The 22,622-nt window shown below is 36.0% G+C and overlaps 1 protein-coding gene across 6 annotated transcripts in view; it reads right to left on the reverse strand.

The window, feature by feature from the left end:
- Positions 1-22,622, reverse strand: part of MAGI3 (membrane associated guanylate kinase, WW and PDZ domain containing 3) — a 234,417-nt gene that overhangs the window by 30,737 nt on the left and 181,058 nt on the right. For all 6 annotated transcript variants that reach the window (XM_087445275.1, XM_087445293.1, XM_087445289.1 and 3 more), the window contains 7 exons: positions 17,274-17,331; positions 12,871-12,965; positions 9,524-9,712; positions 6,311-6,916; positions 5,045-5,076; positions 2,854-3,010; positions 569-660 (listed from right to left, as the gene is read on the reverse strand). In XM_087445275.1, the coding sequence (XP_087301401.1) occupies positions 569-660; positions 2,854-3,010; positions 5,045-5,076; positions 6,311-6,916; positions 9,524-9,712; positions 12,871-12,965; positions 17,274-17,331 (1,229 nt within the window). The remainder of the gene's footprint in view (positions 1-568; positions 661-2,853; positions 3,011-5,044; positions 5,077-6,310; positions 6,917-9,523; positions 9,713-12,870; positions 12,966-17,273; positions 17,332-22,622) is intronic.

Consider the following 22,622-nt stretch of genomic DNA (forward strand, 5'->3'; position numbering starts at 1 on the left):
TGCTTTCCAAACATAACTCTCATGCTTTCTAGACAGAAACATTAATTATTTTATATTCTTCTAGTTTCATAGGTAACAGATGAAATGGCATGCAAAGTACTCAGCATGAAAATTTCAACCCATTTATGAGATTAGGTGACATAATGCACACAGGCTCATGTCAGAAGATAGAGTGATTGTGGAATTGGACTTCGGATTATAGGTTTCTTACAGAAGGAGAATGTCTTAAAATCTGTTTAACAAAGACAAAGGGAAATAAAAATTTAAAATAAGCTTTAAGCACATAGATTAATTAATTAATTAATTACTGTCCAATTTACAGCTGATATATTCAGTTTTTACCTAACAGTTTTAGCCTCAGCTACACCAAGTTAGCTTGGTGTAGACTAATGGGGGTAAATAGACTATGACACTAATAAGTTCTTCCTCATTTTAATGAAAATGTTAGAGAAAACAAAATCTTAAAAAAATCAAACAGAAAACAAAACAAAAACACCATATACTACTACCAAATCATCCCTTAAAAGTTTTAACAGAAACAGCCAAATCCCAAACTATTTGAACTTACAGATTGGTCAGGTCCATCTCCTCCTAGCACTCTGAAGCCAAACCCTGATTCCTGTTTCCGAAGAAAAACATCCAAATCTTTGGTGTTTGGTGCTAAGGAAAACCAGAAAATATAAAAAAATAAAATAAATACTTTGATTTATTTTAAAAAGATTAAAATAAAACAAAGTTTAATATTTAGCAGAATAATATTATAGAGTTCAATAAATTATAACCTCAGAACTTTTTGATATGTGACAATTTACACAAGAACATGACACCACAAAAAAAAATTCAACCATAAATCTTTGTTTTGAGCTCTAAACAAAACTTGGTATCAAGATAGCTTAGGAATATTTACCCCCACTTCCATGAACTCAATATTACACTGCCATTGACTCCTAAAGCTTTCAAATCAATATTATAAAATTAAATTCAGAATTATCCAATTTAAGTTTGATATTTGGTAAGTACAAATTATCTAAATTAACACTTGGGCAAATCCTAGGAAAAGAGAGCTCATAAAATGCCTTAATTCTACTTCTAAGCATATCTTTGTCTCAGAAAAGCATTACATATGAACTGCTTACTTAGCCTAATTTTGCAAAATGATATTATTTTAAAAGAAAATAAATAAGAGCTAACACCTATTATTAGCCTCATTTTCTAGCTGAGGAAACTGAGCAACTTGCCCAGTGTCACACAGCAAGTAAATGGCAGAACTGAGATTTCAACCCAGCTTGATTTCCAGGGTCCAGGCTCTTAACCCACACCATTCGCTCCCAAAGGGCAGGTCACATTCATCAGAATATTAAATCAGAAAAATCTACTTCATGACTAAAATTTTATCTCTGAGAAAATATTAATATTATTTACAAGTAAGAAGTATTTGCTAGAAAAGGAAAAGAGAGAAACATGTCAGGGAACGATATAAAAGGTGAGATACCATATAGGGTAAATCCTGATAATGTTCCTTAGAAGCAATCTCTTTTGAGAAATATTTCCTATTAAAATCATAGAACTTCAGAGATAAAAAGACTGATGAGTCCAACTCATTTATATTATGAGTGAGGCCCAAAGGGACTGAATAGTTTATGCCAATACTAAGAATGTACCAGGCTATGACTGGGAAGTCTGAAGAAAGGGATTCTCCATAGTCATACTAATTTAAATTATTGCTTTGCTGTGCTTACACCTGCTTTTCATCTTTCTAAATATGGCCTAGGACTATCAAGATAAAGACCTGCATTGGTTAAATAAGTATGAAGTCAATTATATATAATATTTCCACCTGTGCACATCTTTTCCAATGTAGATTTAGATTTATTTCTTAAAAACAAATCAATTTTAAAAAATTAAACCAATTTAAATCTGCAATTTTACTTTGGAAAAGGTTTATCCTTAGTAAGTAAATTAATATGAAAATAAATTTCTGCCTTATGCACTCTCTTCTCATCATCTCTCAGCTGGACTCCTCTAAGGAGTCTACTCTTTGGTTTTCTCCTCAGATTGCACACTTTTCCTCAAATTGCACATCCCTCTGATTCATCATCCTTCATACTCCTGTCAGAAAATCTTTCCAAAACCCAAGTTCAATAATATCATCCCGATAGTTAAAACCATTCCGTGGCTCTCTATCATTTATATCACTGACTCCAGCTTCCTCAGAATGGCATAATCCACCCTCCACAACCTGTTCCTGCTCTCCCCTCTGGATTCCCTTGCCAACCACACCCAGCCAAAATGAACTACTTGCAGAACCCAGGCCATGCAAGGTCAATGTGCAAATGTTTTTCCTTCTTTCTTTCCCTTTTCTCTCTCTCATAAACACCTCCTTGTCTCTGAAGACTTGGTTAAAGCTTAACTTCCTATATGAAGCAGTATCTGACACTTCCCACTACCCACGGTGGTAAAATTGACCATTTTCTACTTTGGATCTCAATCCATCCAGTTCATCCTTCTCTTATTGCACCTGTTAGGCTTATTTATAGTTATTCGATTATATACTTCTCTTTTCCATTTAAGTTTAATCATCTTTTTGGGTGCAGGGCCTATGTAACCTATTTATCTCTGTATTCCCATTACCTACTATGGTGTTGGGTAGATAGTAGGCACTTAATACCTGGTTCTGAAAAGAATGAATGAATGAATGTTGAATGTAAATGGAAGAAGCCCAGAGTCATATTAAAATTGGAATGAAGGAATAACTTTTGAATATGGTTTTGAAAGATGGGAAGGTCTCAGTTTTTAAAATAATTCAAATTTATTTTGTTGCATGCTCTCCTGAAATATTCCACAACTACTTACGTTTATCTTCATATAAAGTCTTAGATTTCAGGTAGACCTCTGAAGGATCCAATTTCGGGGATCCTGACCTAATAATGCTGGGTGGAAAAGGCATAGGCTGGGGAATGGGCTCATTTATGGCCTCCAAACTTCCTGAATTTTCCTTTTTATCTGTTTTCTGAAATGGAAAAGAGCCTTACTTAGTATTTTAAAAAACCAGATGGTTGATTAGTTCATAAAACCGTTGTCCGAACCAGATAAGTCAACTGATTATAGTTGTATAGGTGGCAGGGTCAAAGCCACAGCACATTCGCAGTCTTATAGGAATTCACTTTCATAGCCATATGTATTTGGTTAAAACATATTTAAATTAGAAAAAGTTTACAATGGTGTCAACTGAAGGGTCTTAATTAGTCCTACGTTTAAGCAATCTTGCTGTTTTCTCCACCCAAGACACAAACTGACTTTGAGAAGAAGATAAATAGGGACACGACACGAGCACCTCCGAGGGAGACGCTGAGAGAATACCTTCATAACATTCTTGACAAACCCCGTCCCCCTTCACTGAATTTAATTCCCTGTGAAGATGCTGAAGATAATACTCTTTCTAAGGGAATGGAAGAGGAAGCGTTAACTCTAATTTAGGTTATAAAGATGACGCTGTGAAAACCCTGCATGGCCGATTCAAATACATTAAGGAAAAATGCACCATGCCAGGCAATCAGATAAGAGAAAACAGAGAGCATATTTTCATTTTTTTCCCATTCAGATAGAACTTTCCCAAAAAATAGCCAAGCAAAATGACTTCTTTAATAAAACTTTTAAAATGAAATCTAATACATAGCCTGAGAAAATAAATATGGTTTTGAGAACAGCTTGTTATCCTGAATTATTGTTAGAACAGGGAGATTATAGACATTTGTGATAAAATAATTAATGCTAACTAGAATGCAAGGGCATCAGCTTGTCAGGGAGCAGTGAGGGGACAGTCACTGCAAAGTGTTGTGACAGAGGGGACCCTTCACTGACCCAATCAGATGTCAGGAAGAAAAGAGTAGCCTCCTCCCCTTTTCCCCACATGTCATAGGATTCTGTCAGGGCAGGGAGAGGTCATCAGTTATAAAGTATTAGAGTCACCAGGCTGCACTGGCATCCATTATAAAATAGATACGGTAGCCCAGGAGTTAAAAAAGATCACTAGAGGAAGCAGAAACGTAGAAAAATATAGTGCAATTTTAACTGAATAGGCAAAAAGAACTTCTGTTCACACTGGACCTAAGTGGTAGAGGCCATAAAAGTAGAGTGTTTCTTTCCTTTTGACCCATAAAACAGCAAATTTGCAGAGGATCCTATTTGGTGGGCTAGAAAAAATGAATCCATCTTATATCTGATGATCCTTCTTTTAATAGCCTATGGTTTATGGTTGGAACACCAACTTTCAATTGTGAGATGACAGACTCCAAATCAAGCAAACTAGAATTAAATTAGGATTTTATACATAATTGTCTTTATATCCATATCCATATCTTGTAGATATATAAGTAGCTACACATGTGCACCCAGCACAGTTTCCTTCATAGCATGGTAAACCCTTCTTTAGGTCTTATTCTCTATAGGGGTCCTTCAGTAGGCTTTTCAGTTATTCAGAAAAATGCCAAAGAAAACAGTATCAAGTCTGACAGCCTACCGCTTTGATACAAGCATATTGAGCACAGAAAGCCACAATTACTCTAGAAAGTCTTGTATAGTCCTAAAAGTAAGAAGGTTATCTAAATGTGGGTATTTACAGTCCCCATGAAATTATGCAAAGCTACCATGTCTTCTTTTTGGGCATCAAGGAGAAGATGTAACAGTTTACCATCTGCCCTAACATTTAGCTACTTCTTATCCTTGCTCCTTTGAAACACAAAGCAAGTAAAAGGACTCCTGAATAGGCACTTCAGTGTGTCCATATTTTACTATTTAGAGAACAGGATTATTGGTAGTATGGGCCTCCAGTAACAGAAAGACCTAACCAGGAAAGCCCTCTCCTCTCTAGGGAGGTCTTTCTAACTCACACGCTTCCTAGAGCTTCTGAGGCAAGCCCAGGGCAGTAGCCTCCTGACTTCTCCCATTTGGAATCACCACCACAGTGGGCTGCTCTTACAGAGGGGAACACGGCATCTTGCTTGCTGTGTTGGGAAGAAGCACTTGAGGACCACTGTATACTCACCATTTTGGCAGTTTTAGTTGGTGAAGGAGGACCTTAAAAAAAATGAACCAAATTTTAAAAACAGAGGAAGCATTCCCAGATCACAAATACTGCTCAAGTTCATGATAAAACTAGCTTCAACTTTTAGTAGGCTAGTAAATTCTATGTCCAACACCTCCTATGTGCCAGGCATTATGCACATATTATCTAATTTCATTTTATGACAATCCTAAAACATAAATGTTACTACTATTTTAGACTAAGACTCAAATAGATTAACATTACTTCCTTATACTGTAGAACCAAAAGGTAGCAAGGCAGGAAACTAACGTTAAACCTCTGACCCCAAACCCTAGTCTCCTATTGTTCTCTTGGTTGGAATTCTGGATAACTCGCCAGCACTCACGAAGGGATTTCCACCTTACTTGGAGCACATTCTACCACATCACCCAAAGAAAAACAAAAATAGTTCAAAGAAATGAGAATAATGAAAAACGTCCCAATGAAGTTAAACTGCTCATTTGCCTCAAAAATGAAAACTAACAGCCAGAAAGGTAAGTGCGAAGGGCTAAATTTTATTCTTTAAAATACTAGTCATTCATAGGCAAAAATTAAGGAAGCCCATTAAAATGCAACTTTGTGATTAGTCCCTGGAACTGGATTTATGTCTGGGAGCAGTTCAAGTCAGCTGATGACCTTGGAAAGTAAAAATTACATTTCTCTCACATGAAGCACCGTGGGGTTTAATTAACATTTACGAACAGATACTTAAGCTTAAGATAAAAGCTTTATGAGCACAAGCTATCATGATTGCTTTTACAGAACAGGTTCACACACCATCCAACATCATTTTGCTTATTCACAGAGATGCTAGCTCTTTCAAAACATCTTTGGTACATTACAGAGATCCACATGAAGCGCCACTGGTTGAAAGAGTCAATTTCTATTATTGTCATCGACAGAGAAAATGCAATTAAGAGGATATATTTCATTTGAAGTAGCACAATGCAGTGACTCTCTCTAATCATTAAAGCCATAAATCAGATTTTAAAAAGAATAGAGAGGGAGAGAAACCCATAATGGACACGAATGAAACCACTAATAACCAAAATAACTGCTGCAAAAGATATTGCTTACGGAAGCAGTCAGACAGAACCTTCAGGAAAATGCACACTAACTACCAGTTAAGTATGCTAGGAAAGAGATATTCTGACCTGTAAGGAAGGACAATTAGCAGATATAAATGCATGAGCAATGAAGATTTTTCCTTGTTGTGGTTTTACTCACCTCCTCTTAAGATAAGCAATGGTACATCTGCACCTACTGGAAACTGCTTTAGCACCTCTACCACTTGGAGATGTGTTAAATTCTGCACATTTTGATGGTAAATTTCCTTAATTATATCCCCTTTCTGTAGGCCTTGACACCACTGACTATCCAATATCATTTTCACCTTCTGTCCAGTTGGGCTGTCAGCAATTGCAAACCCAAAGCCTTTAGGGCCCTTAATCAGAGGGATAGTCACTAGTTCAGGCTGGGAGCTGCCTGATGATGCCATGGATGCTCTCTGCTCACTCAGATCTGATGGTCCATTGAGACGATCACCGATCAAGGTGTGTCCTGATTTTCCATTCTGGTCCAGAACCATTGCTCCTGACTTAAAATCCTGAGTATTCATGCAAGTCTCTCCCTTGGTTAATGACTGTCCATTAATGACAGGAGTAGCAGCAACAATGTCCACAACAGGATCTTCATTGTCATCAGGAAGTGGATAACCACGACATAAAGTGAGGTTTACATACTGATTGACAGGTACCAATTGAAACATCTGGACAACATCTGCATGGGTGTGACCAAGGACACAGTTGCCATTGATGTCTACAATAACATCACCTGGTAAAACATAATCATGTTAAAAATATTAAAACCACCAGATAAGTTAATTTTTTGTTGGGGAGAGACAAAAATAACTTAAATTTTGCATCTAAATATGAATTCTGGAAACCTCTTACTGTTCATTAACTGCTGAAAAGATAGATTTCGAACACAGATATGTCATTTTCCCTTCTGTGAATCCTCTCTAAAAATAATATACAAATGCATAAAATCTTAATTACATTTGTGGCAAAGAGTTATGTCCCCAAGCTCAAGTGAATTATTTAAAAAATAAATGCAGGGCCGGCCCTGTGGCTTAGCGGTTGGGTGCATGCGCTCCGCTGCTGGCAGCCCGGGTTCGGATCCCGGGTGTGCACCCACGCACCGCTTCTCTGGCCGTGCTGGGGCCGTGTCCCACATGCAGCAACTGGAGGGGTGTGCAACTGTGACATGCAACTCTCTACTGGGGCTTTGGGGGAAAAAAAAAAAAAATTAAAAAAAAAATGCAAATTCATATTATCATTGTTAGTATATCCTCTGAGTCACACCTAAGTGGCCATACAAAGCTAGGTACATTGTAGTAGGTAGTCAGTACACAGACGAAGAGCAAATAACTCCACTGGCTACTTGTACAAAAAGGCAATCTTTAAATACCACCTTATTTCTTGATTTTAAGAAGCCATTGATTACAATGTACTTAAAAATTCATTCTAGTTGAAAAACGTAGGGCTGAAGATTAGAATAATGTTAAGTTATAAATGTATTTTCTTTTAGCATTCTTTTTTTTGTAGAGATTTTCAACGTATTGTAATTCAGATTTCAAAAGGAGAAACAAGCAACAAAAAAATTCGACATGAACATATTATTTAAGACACTGAAAAGTCAGCTCAATTAATCTTTGTGAAAGCTGGTTTTGCTTTTCTGATTTTACATTATTATGACCACTTTGCAGAATCATTACCACTTGACATTCATGAGTTGTGTATTTTTTTAAGGCAGTGTTAAGTTTTTAAATTTGTCCTCTGATGTCTCATCCATTTGCTGCTTTTATTTGAATATGATCATTTAAAAGGTTATTGCCAAATAAAGGTGCTTTAATTTGTTCTGATTGTATGTAGGCTTTATACAATCAACATGAATGGTATTTAAAAACAAATGTTAGTCTGTAGAAATTTGTTTTATGATCTAAGAAGGTACAAAATTAGACTAATTAGAAACAAAGTTTTGACTTTTCCTTCCCTGGCTAAAGTTCCTAAAATTTTCATGGAAGTATTCTATTGTTATGCAAATCAGATAACAATTTTAGACAAATCTGAATCTATATTAGAAATCCTGACAGCATATACGATAGCTATAAAATTTGTTTCATGGACAAAATGTTAAAAAAGTCAAAATTGAGAACTTTTGAAAATAAGTGATATCTGCCATCAAAAGTATTATGACAGTTGAATCATCCAAATGGGGGACATATTTACATGATATGTGAAATAACAGAGGATTAGAAAAGTCTAGCAAACAGTGAAAGAAGCAACCTCAGTGGATCTTTCTGGAAAGATCCACTTTCTTAAAATCTTTCTGGAAAAAAGTGCTTAAACCTCCCCCGTAATCAATAATTAGTCTTGAACATCCTCTAACCCCTCCAGCCACAAAACACTGTCAGCCATATAAAAATATCTAACAATTACCAAGTAGAGACTTTGGGAAAACTATACAAAAGACAAATTTACAGAGCTCTGTAAAAATGGTAATATTTGTTTCTATAATTCTTAACATAGTTTAATTGTACTAACAACCAATAAGACTAAAGAAACAAACAAAAAAAACAACCTTAGGAAAAAGCTGTGAGATATAAAATTTGTTCAGTATCACTATAAACATCACAATGGATCACTTTTCAAAAAAGATTATAGGTAAATGTTAGATAGTTCCAAAATTACACTATGTAATCAAAATCAAACAATCAAATTGTTTTCCTTTTTTTAATTTTTTTATTTTATTTATTTATTTTTCCCCCAAAGCCCCAGTAGATAGTTGTATGTCATAGCTGCACATCCTTCTAGTTGCTGTATGTGGGACGTGGCCTCAGCATGGCCGGAGAAGCGGTGCGTCGGTGCGCGCCTGGGATCCGAACCCAGGCCGCCAGCAGCGGAGCGCGTGTACTTAACCGCTAAGCCACGGGGCCGGCCTCAAACTGTTTTCTAAGATGGCTAATAAATCTTTAGCTCAGTACAGCCAAAGAGTTATCTCAAAATTATACAAACTATTCAAAAAACTCATAATTTTAATATATTTTCTCTAAGTTTCCACTTATTTGTAAAAATGGCCTTCCCCCAAAACTAGTATGCATTTAAATTTAGAGGATAAACTATTTTAATACAGGAATCTCCCTCTTCGGTCATATAATTTAGTTATCTCTCTCTCTCTTTATATATATAAATAATATATATATAGTTATCATGTATGTACATATATATGTATTAGATATAATATTTATATATAGTCACTATATATATAAATATATATTTATTATATATAAATTACATATACAATACATATACAAAACCTTTTCACTATAATTTTTGTTATAGTATTAATACTCTTAGGTAATTCTGAAAAATTTGTTACCTGGTGCAATTTTCCCATCCTGAGCTGCAGGACCATCTTTCAGTACATTTTTTACTTGTAGGAACTCATCAGGCCTATCTCCACCAATAATGGTAAAACCAAATCCCATTGTGCTTTTTTTCAATGATGCTCGAACAAGGATGCCTTTAAGCTGGGATGGATCTCGAGTAAAGTGTGATTTTTCCACATCTGTGCCAAAATGAGAAATGGGTTTGAGAACAAAAATAATTAAATGAATACAGCCCTCAAAGACTATCTTCAAGATAGTCTATATAACTTACATACAACAAACTATAAAAGAAAGAAAATTACAGAGAATCTAATGTTATGGAACAGTTAGAATTTAAATTCATAAGCTACATCACTGAAAAAAGCTTAGCTAATGAATCATTTCTCTTTTATAGGACTCTTCTATGTTATTTGAAAGGTAAAAGCACCTACTTTATCTCCTCTTCATTGCCTTGTTTGTACTTACTTTTTCTCACTCCAAAGAATCCTTTATATGAAGTCAAAATGATGCATTTGGGTTGTTTTCACTTTTTGGCTATTATGAATAATGTTGCTATGAACATTCACATACAAGGTTTTGTGTGGGCACATATTTTCACTCCTCTTAGGTATATGCTATGGGTGGAATTGCAGCAGTTGCCATAAACATATACTAGTAACTATACTTAACATTTTGAAGAATTGCCAAACTTTTCCAAAGTGGCTGCACCATTTTACGTTTCCACCAGCAATGTAGGAGGGTTCTAATTTCTCTATATCCTTGTCAACACTTGTTATTGTCTGCGTTTTTGGTTATAGCCATTCTAGTGGGCATGGAGTGGTATCTCACTGAGGTTTTGATGCTCATTTCCCTAATGACTTAAATTAACAAGGGTGACTTGTTTCATACTTAGCCCACACTCAGGACTAGTATCAAGCCCAGAGTTATCTGTGTATATCTGCTGCTGCCCCTCTTAGCAAAGTGTTCTAAGAGGTATGCATTAAAGCTTGTTGTCAGAACAGAGCAATCCTTGGGGCTGCCCCATATGGCTGTACAGATTGTGCAGTATGTGAACAGCTCCCTTAAGAGGTAGGGCTTCCCTGGAAATATCGACAAAATAAAAGCACTTGACACTAAAAAAAAAAAAAATCAACAATCAAAAGAGGCGGCTAGGGGCCGCCCCGTGGCTTAGCGGTTAAGTGAGCGCACTCCACTGTTGGCAGCCCGGGTTCGGATCCCGGGCGTGCACCGACGCACCGCTTCTCTGGCCAAGCTGAGGCCGTGTCCCACATACAGCAACTAGAAGGATGTGCAACTATGACATACAGCTATCTACTGGGGCTTTGGGGGAAAAATAAATAAATAAAATTATAAAAAAAAAAAAAAAGAGTCAGCTATACCTATTGTCTCTACTTCTTCACCTCCCATTCTCTCTTCATTCCACTGCAGTTTTGCTTCACTCTCCACTTGCTCTTGCTAGAGTGACAAATGACCTCTGTATTGTCAAATCCAATGTATGCTTTTTGATTTTTACTTTTCTTGACTTTTCAGCAACATGTGACACAAATACTCAACTTCTTTTTGAAACTCATTTCTTCTCATGGCTGCCTATCCCTACAACCTCATCTCTTGTTAGTACCCCAAAAATACTCAATGCTCTGGCCATTCCTATCTGCTCTTTGGCCCCTGGACACCATTTTATGCATTTATGATTTTATACATTCTGTTCCTTCTAGCTGGTATGCCTTCTTGCTCCTGTAAAATTATTACCTGTCTGATTTAACTCTTCCTGACACTTCAAGACCCAGTTCAAATGTGTTGTCCTCTGCTTTGAAAGTTTCCCTGCCCCCTTGACCATCTCCACCAAAGCACAGTTGAGCACTCTCTCCTTTACGCCACCTCTGTACCTTGTATATCTCTATTAATAACAATGAGAGCTATCATTTATTGCTCACCATGTGCCAGAGACCATTGTAAGCACTTTACCTGTGTTATTTTGCATACTCAGAACCACCTTAAGAGGTTAAGTACTATTATTATTCCTATTTTATAGATGAGGAATCAGAGGCACTAAGAGTTTAGGGAACTCATTCAAGGTTACACAGCTGGGATTCAAACCTGCTCTACCCACTGCACATTTAACTACTATTCTAGGATGGCATCTATCACCATATATTTTAACAATTAGTTTCCTATACTAGAATGTGAACTCTTGAGGGCAAGACCTGTCTTACTCCTAATCATTTTTGAATACCATGTGCTTAGTAAAGCACTGGGCATATATTTGCACTGGGCAAAAATATTTGTTGAACTATAAATGTTTGCTAAATCAAATGCAAAACTTAAGGGAGGGGACTACGTTTTTGAAGAGTAGCTATAAGAAAGAACTGTTGGGGCCGGCCCAGTGGCGTAGTGGTTAAGTTCGTACGCTCTACTTCGGTGGCCCGGGTTTCACAGGTTCAGATCCTGGTCACGGACCTATGCACTGCTCATCAAGCCATGCTGTGGAGGCAGCCCATATACAACATAGAGCAAGATGGGCACAGATGTTAGCTCAGGGACTATCTTCCTCAAGCAAAAGAGGAAGATTGGCAATGGATGTCAGCTCAGGGCCAATCTTAGTCACCAAAAAAAAAACAGAACTGTTTCTCTCATGGGCAATAGAAGTAGGGCATCTACTTGATTACTGCAATATGACCATATAGATCCCTGGTTATTAACGAGAGATGGAGAAGGAAGAGGAGATGGGAGGAATGAGTAGAATGTAAGAAATACCTAGGCAACTTTTTCAAAATACCCATAGCTGGGCTCATCAAAATCTCAGGACCTATGTATTTTAAAAATGTTCCCCAAATAATCTTGATATTACTAATACCTCACAATCCCACTTGAGAATCAATGATGTAGGCAAATAATACGGTGGATTTATTTAGCATTTGTTCATAATAGTTAATGAAGAATCCTGAATTAGACATTAGACATTAGAACTGACATTAGACTAAGCAATTAACTTGGGAGAAGTTCATACTGAACTAGAGATCTAATATTGGCCTGTCCTTAAACATTAGGAAATAATCAAATCTTCAAATCAAAACCTCAAACCAATAACAAAGCTATTTAATCCCTTGTCCCAACAATTTCATACTTTCTATATAAGAGGTATGAGAAAAATCTCAGTATTCTCTAAATGTTCAGATGTTTTATTAAAATTAATTATATCTTTACAGTGACAAAAATCAGACATTCTCTGTTTAACTTCAAAGCCCCAACAGTAAAAAGGTCAAACTCATTTTTATTAATTCAGTATATAAATCTCACAAGTTATTCTTAGAAGAGAAGACCGAGGAAAAAGTTCTACCTGGTTTTGAAGACCCAGTATCAGCCTGTCCTAACTGCTTTTTCCTTTTGGCTTCCTCCACTGGATTTTCAAACTGGGTTTTCTGGTTAAGATGACTGTAAAATGTAGAAAAATATGCATTTCAGTTTAAGATGAAAGAGATTATTTTTAAATAGACTATTACGCCATTCCATCATCACAGTTTAAGAGACAAATATGTATCATTAGGCTACGGAACACAGAGAAGCTGAAAGATCGCAGTGGAAGGGCTTTTTGGCAACTAAAGAAAGGCCCACAGAAGATGCCTACAAGTCAAAGCTGCTGAAGCATTCACTAGAGTGTCTTCATAAATGTACCCAATATGGCGATTAACAGTTTTCAAAACTGTAGTAGACGGCCTCATATCTAATGCAACAGAACTGTTGGTAACTGATCAGTTAATTTTTTTTAAAAGACAGTTAATGGTAGGAGGGTTTTAATTTAAGTTTCTCTAAGATGAAGTAACTGTAAAGACATTTTTGAAGAAATCTGAGTACAGAAGTTTTCTAGAATTTTACTATTACTTTTCCAACTGACTCACCCATATCAATTCAGCAGCAAATAAAAAGAGATTTGCTTTTATCAAACTGTATCACAGAACTACTCTTTCTAATTTAAATTTCTTCATAATTATATAATGATTAAATGAATTATGTAATTACAATACAAGTTTAACTGGTATTTCTGATTTGGGAACATTCACAACTGACTCTTGGAAAGCATTCAAGTCTGTGGAGGAAAGCAGAAGAGCACAGGGAAACTAAGAGGGTTGGAGATTAGCCAATAGTAGTCAATATACTATGCGTAATGGTTATTCTGGGAAGTCAGTTAAGTGGAAGTTGGTTAAGAATGCAACTATTGTACAAAAGATGTTTAAGACCACAAATAGGTCTACTACAGAAGCCATAGGAATTATATTCTAGCACTTCCATAGTCCAAATATATTTCAGCTAAATGACATGCATTTTCCAGTAGCATCCATTTTAACAAGAAGTGACATTAGTGAATACCAACAATTACACATCAGATTATGAGAATTTCAGATTATGATTGTCTTTAGATCAGCTGAATATTACAAAATCTACATATAAATAGTCATACAACTTGGATAATTACTTTGCCATTTGTGAATGTTAACGGTGGTGGTGGAGGAGGGGGCAGCAGGGGCCAAAAAAAAGAAACCCTCACAGCAAAGTATACTAGCTTTGTCTTTGTTGTTTAGGCTTCTAGTGCATTATTAACCCTGCAACATATGTGGTTCTTTAGTTTCAGAGCTCTAAATATGGCAAGTTCTACTTGACATTCTTTGGGTTCCAATTTCACTAAAACTTAAGTATGCTTCTACTTCACATGAGAGGCACCTCATCAATTGAGTTAACTGTTTAAACCTCTGTGAAAATGAAGATCTTTGTTGTGAAGTTAGGTACCTTTTTTTTTATTATTATTTATTAGGTACTGACATTTTACATATTCTTGAAAAAATAAAACTAGAAACTGACACTTAGAAAAGAATAAACCTGTTTAGAAAGAACCTTGGCTCACTTGAACGTCATCAGCTAGAATGATTCACTTTGCCACCCAGGCATTAGAACATAAAAAGCAGTAATTTGTATTTATACTCTCTGTAATGTGTGGGAGAAAAGAGTAGAAGTATGCAAATGAGTAATCCTTTTCCTAAAAATTCTTTGACAAAAGAATATAAGATTTTAGTAAAGAGAGTAATAGCATCTGTCACCTTAAGACTACTCAGATTAAATGCCACCCAAAAAACAAAACAAAAAAGTAAAAACACTCTCCTTTTCACTTAGTTACTTATACCCACAATATTATTAAGATGTAACAGATTTTGTTTTCCATATAACTAGCTATGGGAAGTAAGAGAGGAGAATACTAAAGATTATCAGAAAAATTAAACAAGGGTAGCAAACAAGCGTGATTAAATATATAATACTTGGAATCTCACCTATATTAAAATTTTGTGTATAATATATGGATTTTTAAAATTCATCTCAACAAACAAATCATTATTCTTTCATGAAGAGCTGGAGATATTAAAGCAGATGCATATTTTGACTTTGCCACCCAAGTGCATCAAGACACTTAATGCAATACAATAAGACAACATTTCTAAATATACAAGCATTCTTATGAAAGGCTTGCCATTAAATTTTTGGAATAATTTTATTTTCAAAAATAGATTAATCCATTTCAGAATCTCATCCTCTAAAATAAATACTTACAAAGAAAAACTGCCATTGCAGTTGGTGTTACTACTACAAGACTCCTGCCAAGAGCAATCATTGTGCCATCTGGTTTGACAAATGAAGAGAGCCAAAGAGTAGCCATTCAAGTAACAGCTTTTTATCTCCATCAGTAAACTCACTGCAGATTACTATGGTCGAGATTCAAAACCTAACTAATCTGGGAATCAAGCCACACTCCACAGCTCAGCTGACTCCATACTATTGTGCATCCTGAGTACAGTCTGCTCTTTCTTAATCTAATAAATTACCCTCCTATAAAATGAGCTCATTCTGGGAACAATCATACAAAATCATGTCACTGCTGCTGCTGTTGCTTCTAATTCAGACTATTTCACATACCTCCATGACAACTGGGAGCAGGTCACTTCAGGATTTACCCTAAAGTTGCTTCAATATTATATCTTTGCTGAATGGGAACCAGATCATTTAGCCCAAGATTTTATAACAGGCAAATAACTTTCACCTCTTGACCATGTATTCAAATTCACTTGGAATGGACAATAAGTGAATGAGTATTATTATCTCAGAAATATTCAGCAGTGTCAATGGCAAATAATAGTCGATTGAAGCCCAATTTAAATAGACTAAACTACAAGGGAAAAAAAATCCCACAAAACCTTTTCAGTTGGCCTTCAAATATTCCTTTGACATGAAAAATGGTTCTTTCTTTCTTTATTTAAAAAAAATTTTTTTTAAATAAAAAAAATTTTTTTAAAATGTTATTTTAAAAAAATAACAAAAGAGTTGCTGTATACTTTTCACATCATAGTATCAGGAAAATATTAAATAACAAAATGGAAATAAAATTAGCATAGCCTTTCAATGGAACCAAAATATCGACACTGTGAAGTTATATGCCTAAGGGTCAAACTAACTGAGCTGTTTTCTTAGGGTACAGTTAGATTTTAAGAAATCATTCCAAATATCTCCCTAACCACAATGACTCCAATAACAACCTACACATTAGAATAAAGACTAGAGGGCCGGCCCCGTGGCTTGGTGGTTAAGTGAGCGCGCTCCACTGCTGGCGACCCGGGTTCGGATCCCGGGCTCGCACCGACGCGCTGCTTCTCCGGCCATGCTGAGGCCGCGTCCCACATGCAGCAACTGGAAGGATGTGCAGCTATGACACACAACTATCTACTGGGCTTTGGGGGGAAAAAATAAATAAATAAAATCTTTAAAAAAAAAAAAAAAAAAAAAAAAAAAAGAATAAAGACTAGAGTTACAACAGGACTCAGAGTTACTTACTTTACGAGACCAATGATGAAAAATTAATAAGCAATCACAAAACTAGAAGATTCTCATGTTTGCTATTTTTCTAGGTAATAATATCATTTTGTCTTCACTACCTAGGCGTTGGTTCAGACTCCTAGTTTCCAGGTAAATAGTAACATTTCTGATGCAATTATTTGCCTAGTACTATATGCCTGAGGTCAAAATTCTATCTATAGTATCTGGAAAGAAAGCAACCCCAATGGTGAAACCCATGTAGCAATTAGACAAATGAAGAAAAGGGAAAGAAAAATTAGAAGTTGACGTTATCCTAATTTCTCCGACTATCATCGACAGGTGTTTGGTGCTCCACTCCAACATATACTTATGTTTAAATTTAACTATAACAGCTGTTTAGGAAGCAACTTTCACCCCCCAAAAGAATATTAAGTTTTCCTTGATTAACTCCTCAAACAAGAGAACACTTTCAATCATATACTTCAAAACTTCGGATCATTCTGGTACACTGCCCTTACAGTTCTTTCAGAACCACACAGCTATAGTGCTGGAAGTGACCTTAACAGTTCATCTAGTCCAGTGCCCTCATTTCACAGTTTTCTATCTACTACTTTTCTCTTTAGAGGCTGTAGGAGTAATGATAACATCTCCAGCTATTAATCAGCTGGGCAACTTCTCTCTAGCTCTCTATATTTACTTCAAAGCCAACTTCAAGGGAGCCCAGAGTCAGTGAAGTAAATGCTCACTATCCCTATCTTCTCATTCCCCTAGTGGAAAAACCTGAAAGCTGGACTGCAGAAGCATTACTGTGCTGTATTCAGTATTCCCCAAAGCTGAATAATGAAAGAGAAACATTTGGGAGAATATTAACTGAGGTAACAAACTTACTCAACATAGTATGTCCCATACTGTGGGTCCTCTATTTTCTCCCAGCCATAAGGAAGTTCTGTAAATAAAAAAAAAGAATTGAGTGAAATGCCAAATTCAAAACTAACAGAAAAGAATTCACCAATGAGTGAATTTAAGTATCTTTTATTTCATTATACCAATATTTGGGAGACAAACAGAAAGCTGAGGGCTCACTTTCAAAGAACAAACATAGTTTGAGTCTGAGTGGCTTCTTCAATAGGCAGTGAGTGTCTCAGCAAGTAATTAGAAGCCCAGAACAAAAGATGACATTAAACTCAAAGGTGTTTATCTGAATCATAAGCCATAAAAATGCTAATTATCTTAAAAATCGTCTGGTATATTTTTTTCATTTAAAAAGCTTGACTATGCTGCCGTGAGACACTCTTACCCCACCCTAACACAGGCAGCAGCTGCTTGTTAAGTTTTTCACCGTGATACATAAGAGTTGTCAATTATTTCTCCTATCACATTCTGACCCACTTCTCCCCAAAGGAAAGTCCAGCCTTGGATTTTTGCCATTTCAAGAGGGCAACCAAGATTTGCTTAAAACTTAAGAAAATACCTACTTTCCCTGGCATTAACTTTATCTGAGTATCTGAAGGAAAATTTATGTAACTACCACAGTGCCTAGTATAGAATCTTTATTTGTGTATGGTAACAAAGATCTATCTTATATAGGATTACTATATATTATTTATTCCAAGTAACTGACAATAAAATACAACCAGAAAAACTGAGGGTAGTTGAATTTCTGATAGTTTAAAAAAAAAAAAATTTCTGGTCTTTCCAACATACACTGACCTCGTCAAGAAAGAATTTTCTTTTCCCTCCCTCTCTGTTTTCCAAGGTAAGCTTCTGAAGAATCATTTTATTAGTCAGACATGGATTAAGTTGGCAAGAATGTTCCTGGCAGGTGGTTTTAGTGCTATCAGTTACACATAGGAGCCTAGCAAGAAAGATTTTTTTAAAAACCCACAGTTGTACAGTATGATGACCTGCACTTTTATTTTCAATTTCTTTTAGAGTATTTTTCTGCTATGCTGAAACACACACACACACACACACACACAAACGATGTATCCTAAATAACAAATAGGCTTAGAATATATCAAAAGAGTTACTAATTTTATATCACTTAGCTGCAATTATGATATATTGACTTTGCAAGTAAAAATTACATTATAATGAACCTGACAAGCTAGACAAACTGCTATGCTCTAGGAAAAATTATTATTCCACATTCAGAACAAAAGGAGAGAACAGAATGACCAGCCTCTTGATGAAAAGCTCTGAATCACCTCCACCCCCTTTCTCCAGAATGTTTTTCTGCCTGTGTATACACATATTGATTGGTGGTTTTGAAGCTTGGTGAGTTGTTGTGGATTTCCTTTGAAGGACCTCGTTGAAATGTCTGAGGTAGAAAAGATGAGAATAGTTGAAAAGTAACTACTATGTGAAAACAGAACAAAACAACTGAGAAGAACTGAGGTACACCTCAGTTCACTTCGATCCTCCACAGCTACAAAGCAAACAATCATCAATTAAATAGGTACAATATTTTATGATCAACCAACTGTTACGTGGATAAGAGTATTTGTTAGATTATATCTGTAAAAAATGCTCTATAATAATATTACCAAAGCCTTATCATTAAGGATCTTCCACAAAAGAGATTTTTTTCTGTAATAGAAATTTTCTTGAAATAGCATGGGAACTGAATAGTGCTGTGTAAGGATGAATTCTGCAACTGCACCACAAGTGGATTTATGCTTTGTCTTTAAAGAAGCTTGGAGAATTGAAGGAACTATAGAGATAGCTGAAACATTCCATTTGATATCCGAAAAATTCACAAAAAAGGACGTATTAATACTTAATAAGGATAAAGGATCAACATAAATATATTTCAGTGTTAACCTGGAAGTTCATTCAGCATTTTAGTTAGCACTTAAAGCAATTGGCAACTAACAGATAAAGTATAGCCCTCTCTTTAGGAGAGTAAACAAATTGGCAATTTACCTTCTGGGTTATTTAGTAATCACTTTAAACCCTTACCAGTGATATCATTAGCCAGTTTTCTGCAGGGCAGATTAATGCAAATAAAGAAGTAGTTATTATTTGCACATTTAAAGAAAGGTTATAAAAGAAAGACTAAAATACCAAGCAATTTTATACACTATGCTGTGGGTCAGTTCATTCACTAATTTCCTTCCCTTTTTTCTTCCTATTTTTCCTTCCTTCTCTTCTTCTTCCCTCCTTCTTCCCTATGCAAAAAATAAAAGTTAGAAAAAGAATACAGTTCTTGACCTCAAGGAGTTCATAGTCTAAACAGGAAGACAGAAGAGACAAACCATATAACGAAGATAAAGACGAGATATCTTGGGGAATGCAGAGGAATGACACCAATTGCCTGGTAAGAGTAGCTATCAGGAAAGCCTTTTAAAGAGGGTGATGTCTTAAAGGATGAGTAGGGGTTGGGGAGAGGCAGACCATTCCAGACAGACCAAAGAGCATGGAGGTGTTAAGAATGCTTGGCATTTTCAGTAATTACAAATAATTTGATAGGGTTGGAGTGAAGGTTGTATGCAAGGTGCTTGTCTTATAAGCACCAAATCACATTCCTGGAGTGCTGTGTTAAGGAGTTTGATCTTTATTTTGATGATGATGGAACTGATTAAGCTCGACTGTGACATGATTAAATTTATTTATTTGAGAAAGATTATGGGCAGTAGTAATAGAGGATGAAACAGATGGAGTGGAATGAGAATAAAGGCAGACAAACAAGAAAATCATTAATAACCTAGATAAGAAATTGTGAAGTCTGGAACTAAAGCAGTGGTAGTGGGAATAGAGAAAGAATGGATAAAAGAGACAAGGAAGCCAAAGTAATAGGACTCATTGACATGAAGATTGAGGAAGAAAAGAAAGGAAGAGGCCAAGATGATTCCCAGGCTAACGGCCCTTCTGGCATGAAAATGACACACTATCAAATATTTACTGAATACTTACTATGAAAATAGCCAGGGGAATAGGAACGAGGTATTAATTTGGATTTAAACGCATTTAGCAAACAGATAATATGTAAAAAATGCCTAGTGTAGTGCCTAGCATCAGTGGACTTTCAAGAGATGACAGGTCTTTTAAAGTCAGAAATAATAGAACTTGGTAGTTAACTGCAATGAAGAGGATAAGGTGAGGAAAAAGTTGAGGATGATAACCAGTGTTTGGCTCAAGGAACTGGAAGGATGTGATGTCATTTGCTGAGGGCGAGAACAGAAGGTATACAGAAGATTTAGCTCAGTTTGGGAGGTCTTACATTTGAGGGGCCTGTGCAATACCTCGTAGAGATATCTAACAATCTATTGGAAATATAAACCTAATCCTGAAAAGAAAAATATAGGAAGATAAGGATTGGGGTGATACTGTAGTTAAAGCTATGGCATTAGACAAGATTACCTAGATAAATTATGAATAGAAAAGGTAGAGAATAGAACCTTAGCAGCATTAAAACAATTTAAAGAGCAGACGGAGAAAGTAAGAATAGAGGAAATGGTGTCAAAGAAGATAGAATAGGAGAGCATGGTCAACACTAACAAATGCTTTGTAAAGCTGTAGGGACTAAAGATAAGGGCTAAAAAGAATCCACCAAATTTGGCAATGAGAAGGTTACTGGTAACCTTAAGAAAAGCAGTTTCACTGAAAAGGTAGAGGGCAAAAGTCAGCGTACTGTAGTACTGAAGAGTGAAACGGGAGGTGGTGTCCTTAAGAAGAGATGGCTCTTATTTCTTTTTTGAAACTTGGTTGTGAAAAAGATAGTGTGAGAACTACGGGAAGAAGTAGGGTCAAGAAAAAATGCGTTTATTCACTTTTGAGATAGCAAAGACCTAACCATATTTTTCTGTTAGAAGCTAAAGCATTATCCCCAAAAGTTGATTCAAACGGCAAAACTATTCTGGCATATCAAACAGCTGGTTGGTTCTAAAGCCTATAAATTTATCTTTCTTTCTTTCCTCTTCCCAAAATAGGATTTTTCTTATTTAAATATATGAATTACAATTGTTTTTTCATTGTAGAGCTCTATTCAGTTGATAATTTTCTTTTATCATTCTCTAAGCTCCAAAATGACATCAACATTCAATAGATTTTAGTAAAAAATGCCTTTACTAAAATTTAATCTTTCTTTCATCACAAGAGAAAAGGGGTGAGTTGAGAGTAAAATGGACTCTTGATGTTGTATTTTTAAGATAACTATTCAACCAAAACACCAATTATTTTATTTGAATGGAAGATAAATATGTACATCAATTAAACCATCAGATACAGTATAAAGATAAAGTTGAGTTCTGAATATCAGAAGACTGGGGAGGAAAGGGCAAGTTTTAGAAATTGTAAGGTTTTCCTAGAAGATCTTAAATGTTCAGCACAATGCAGAGAATATCTTGAACCACAAAAACTTCTATTTAAAATATTATTATTATTATCCCCTTTTGAGCATCTACTCTGTGGAAAGCACTGTGGAGAATACCAATGTAAGTCAGATATAGCCTAGCATGGAAATAGCCTATTGTGAGGCTATTTCCCCCCATTCAGGAAGGAGACAAATATACAGCCAAAGTGGTAAAGGTTGGCTGAGCATAAAACAAATAGGCTCAAGGTTCCAAATTATGGGGTCCCCACAGGTAGGTACAGGCAATGTTAGAAAGGCATAGCAGTTGTGGAGATGGGAGAGCAGCCCTTATATTAAAAGGTTTTGAACATTCTTAGAATACTGAATGCCATTTGGGTTGCTCCATCTTAAGAAAGATGTAATTAGGATGACCGTATAATGTACTGTCCACTTTTGAGAGTAAAAGGGAATACTATTAATAATTATGCTGGGACAACAGGAATAAGCTGGATTAGTCCTGGGCTAACCAAAACATATGGTCACCTTAATGTAAAGAATATAGGGGGACACACTCATCCAATTTTTCAAATTTCCAAGAGGGGAAAGAACGGGAGAAACATTTCCAGTTTGTCTGAGCCCCTTGACTTTCTTCTCCAAGCAAGAAAGAATGTCTTATCTGACTGGGGAGTTCTAGAAAATGAATTCAATATGCTTGGCTCTTGGATTCTTTTGCTGTTTTGGATGTCAGCCTGCGGGCAGAGAGGGTACAATCTTGTCTGGTCTCCACCACGCCTGCCTTGTGGGAGGAGGCCTGCAGTTGAATACAGAGGCCCGAGACTGAATGCTTAAGTCTGCCTCCTGTCGGGGTAAAATATTAGTAAGCCCACACAGATGCAGGGCTAAAGTCATGTTCACTGTCAGTTGGCATTCTAATCTCATCTCTG

Source organism: Ceratotherium simum, chromosome 2 (assembly GCF_057802395.1).
Source record: "Ceratotherium simum simum isolate JZ-2026a chromosome 2, ASM5780239v1, whole genome shotgun sequence".
Taxonomy (NCBI): domain Eukaryota; kingdom Metazoa; phylum Chordata; class Mammalia; order Perissodactyla; family Rhinocerotidae; genus Ceratotherium; species Ceratotherium simum.